At 38.1% G+C, this 3,690-nt stretch overlaps 1 protein-coding gene across 2 annotated transcripts in view; it reads right to left on the bottom strand.

Moving 5' to 3' along the window:
* LOC107081850 (collagen alpha-1(XVIII) chain-like) overlaps nucleotides 1-3,395 on the bottom strand; it is an 80,230-nt gene extending 76,835 nt beyond the window's left edge. For both annotated transcript variants that reach the window (XM_015370177.1, XM_015370178.1), the window contains exons 1-2: nucleotides 3,212-3,395; nucleotides 3,044-3,126 (exon numbers count right to left, since the gene is read on the bottom strand). In XM_015370177.1, the coding sequence (XP_015225663.1) occupies nucleotides 3,044-3,126; nucleotides 3,212-3,222 (94 nt within the window). In that variant the 5' untranslated portion in view covers nucleotides 3,223-3,395. The remainder of the gene's footprint in view (nucleotides 1-3,043; nucleotides 3,127-3,211) is intronic.
* Between the last annotated feature and the right edge of the window lie 295 nt (nucleotides 3,396-3,690).

Raw genomic sequence — 3,690 nt, 5'->3', positions numbered from 1 at the left:
GTTTGTACATTTTTTAGCGTGCGCAGTGAAATAGCTCACGGTTTAAACACACAAACCTATGATAGATCCGGCCCTTAGTGTTCAAGATAATTAACATCATTTGGAGCAGATGTAGAGCACCATTAATCTGGTTTTGTGCATAGATGTGTGTTGAGTGTACATGTGGTATGCAGACCATGCTCATCCCCATTAATGAAATATTTCACTATGTGCTTAATAGGGTTTTGCTGTTTTCAATAAAACCAAGCATGCTGCACAACTAATTCCTAAACAGGTTTATATTTACAACATAAAGCAGAAGACTAATTTTATCTACTAGTTAAACAGCTTCTATCCTTGTATTGTTTATAAATGGTAAACATATTGTTTGCCTTGCGTACATCACTTGTTGCTATTTAATCCAAGATATCTTGAGAAACTGATCATTATCTTTCCTAATAAACTCAGTTAAGTCACAAAGATTAAGCTCCAGTGTGTTCAATCAATCAATCAATCAATCAATGTAAAAGAAAATGCTGTATTTATAAAACGAATCCTGTCAAATCCTGTCATTTCCTGTCAAAATTAAAAGCAGAGCATTCAAAGATTATTTCTCCCTGTATGATAAACTGGTAACAGACAGACCTGTAGGAAACAATTTCCCCTTTTCCAAACAAAGGAAAATCAATATACCAACTTCTTCTAAAAAAAAAAAAAAATAATACGCCCAGAAATGGGAATGTTGCTGTGGTGACAGCTCTGTTTTCAGCAGTATTTACAGCATGCAGCCTGGAAATATTTGTCCCTGGTGCCTTCTTTGGCGAGTCATCCTGCATACTCCAGAACACACACACTTATTTTCCCCCCGCTCTCCCTTGAAGAAGTATTTGAATCATGGCAGTGGATTATAGATATGGCAAACAGACAAACAGCCTGATGATGGGCCACCACTCCAAGCCAACATCTGTAGGATCCTAAACGTGTCTGTCTTTTCCTTAAACTCTATGCTGGACTACACAGAGCCTGGCAAACGTCTTTACACTCCTTGAACTTGTACAGATTTAGTCACACTTTAAATACAGACTTCATTGTATTTCAGCGGTTTTTTTGTGAAAGATCAACACAAAGTTGCATATAAATATGAGGAAGAAGAGAAAATTAGATGTTAGTCAGCCTCCTGCCCATAATGAAAAAGGTAAACCCACAGCATTATACTGTCTCCACCATGTTCCATCTTTGAAGTGGTGTCAGCTCATCTGATTAGCCCCCTTTTCCACATGTTTTGTGTATCCTCTACTTTTTAATAGAAAAATGGATTTCTAGAGTCTTTGGTTTTGCTTTTCCACAATATCCTGATTTTAAGAGCACCCAGATTGCAGTTTTCCCCATTAACAGATTGCACCACCTTGATAGTGGATCTTTGCAGCTTCTTTAGCATTACCATCGACCTTTGACTGTTTCTTTTATTAATGACATCCTTCTACAGAATGACTACTCTGTGTTGATGTATCACGTAACAATAATTGACATATTTAGCTCTAACAGGATGAACTGATAACTGGATCAAGCAATATGACGAATTCTAACAGAGCCTAGAAGTGAAATATCATATTCCAATCATCTCATTAAATTGCTTCCAATTTTGAAAGCTCCGGCTTGAGAGGAGCTCAATACAAAACATCAGGTGAATGGTTAATCTCTGTGGAGACTATATTAACTAATAATACCATCTAACTACGCCTGAACAAAGGCACCCCTGTGACATCAGACTTCTCTGGTCAAAACTGAACAAAAAAAACTGCAAAGTGCCCGTCTGGATTCCAGCTTTGGGACGAAAGCGATGACAGCTTATTAGCATGGTAGTCTGAAGGCTGGTGAAATAACCTAAATCAGAGAGTGTAAAAGATTTTAGGATTTATATCCATATGCATTCCATTTTCTTCATAGTGGGATGGAAAATATGCACTTTTTAAGTCCTAATAGAGAAAGTGTGAAGTGTTCTGACTGATCAATTACTTGAGATTTGAAAACATGATTCCAGCTGTAATAACACTAGCAGGAGCAGTTGAAAAATCAATCAGGGTTTGGGAAAAACTATAGATAATTTACTTCACTTTTATTCCACCAAACTGATCAGAGGAATTTCATTATCAATGTCAGGGTATCAAGTTCACAGCAAGGAAGCTAAAGTACCATCCTAGTAGAGAAACGTTTAGACATTAGATAAACACTGCCATATGTCTAAAAACATCAAACGCAATTTTTCCAAAAAAGTGTCTTACCAAAAAGCAATGAAGGGCATTGCTTTGGAAAGGACTTGCAGTTTCTCAGGGAAACCCAGTAACATATGATTAAAATCCCTGTGAAGCACTAACAGGTATGCCATCATACACCACAATGTCAAGGCTTAAAGGAATGAAGTTCAACCTCTAGAGTATTTAAAGAGCTTTGCAGGAGGGCTCATAAATAATCAAAACTATCGTAAAAAAACAAAGTAGGCCTGAAAGTTATCTCATCATACACTGACGTCTGGTTGTGAAGTTAAGAGCAATGAATTGCAAACTTTCCAGAGCTTGATAAAGCCTTTGTTTTACCATCCACACTCATTTTCCATGACAAATCCTTGCTGAAGGTAGTGAATCTAAAAGTAGTCCAAATCATATCCCTAGTTATCTATATGATTTGATGCACTTTTTAAAATAAACCATTTATTCAGATCACTTAATAATTTTAAAAGGTTTGGCTACTCACTCAGAAATGGCCAAACTGGTTTTAGAGAGGTGAAAAAATAGTTTGGTGAGATTACGCAATAGAATCTAAAATTCATGAAAACTGACACCTTTACATGCATCTCTACAATACTCTTGTAAATTGGATGAGTATAGCAAAAGTTCCAGTTTTAAAGCACTCACAAAAGTCTTAACAGAACAACTCCTGAAGAGTCAATCTAAGCTGCAATATTTCAGTAATTTCTTTTAAATAAACACACACTTCTGAGCAAGAATATTTTTCCACCAGCAGGATAAAATGAGATCTGTTCCTGCAGCAGACAGAGTGCACATACCGTCCAGCAGCTGATAGGCATTGGAGTGATGGCAGCACAGACAGAGAAGGAGGAGAGATATTCCAAAGAACCAGGGAGGAATGCTGTATAAAAGCACACTGAAGAGTTAGAAAACTAAAACAATTCCAAATCAACTTATTCTCAGAATATATGCAGAGTTTAATTTACCGTGAAGTCATCTTCACTGATGGTGAGCTTTAATCCAAGCTAAAATTATTTCCCTTTTCATTGATTTGGTGGTGACAGAGAGAGAGATGGAGCTCACTCTGTCCCTCTTTCACTCCCTCCAAAGTAAAAACTTCTCTCTCCTCCTCCTCCTACTTGCTCTTGCTCCCCCTCTGGTTCCCAGTTAAACAAAGGCAGCTTCAGAGCATCAGGACTGGAGCTGAAATCTGACTCCCCCCTCCCCGTTTCTCCACGGACCACCGCTTTCTAATGCAGCCCTCCCCTCAAACATCACAGAACCAGATACAAATTAACACACTCCGGTTAAGCCAGCCCTCCTCCCACAGTTTTCCTGCTCCTCCTTTCACCGGTGTGGTTTCTCTCACTTCACCAAAGCTTAAAAACCTTTTCCTTGTGTGGCCTTGACTTGTTGTGGGAAGATCACTAGATGTTTGCAACAACAGGAGAATTTTATGTGATGG

This window comes from Cyprinodon variegatus, unplaced genomic scaffold (assembly GCF_000732505.1).
Source record: "Cyprinodon variegatus isolate N-32 unplaced genomic scaffold, C_variegatus-1.0 Scaffold42, whole genome shotgun sequence".
Lineage (NCBI taxonomy): Eukaryota > Metazoa > Chordata > Actinopteri > Cyprinodontiformes > Cyprinodontidae > Cyprinodon > Cyprinodon variegatus.
This window is presented reverse-complemented; position numbering and strand designations above follow the sequence as displayed.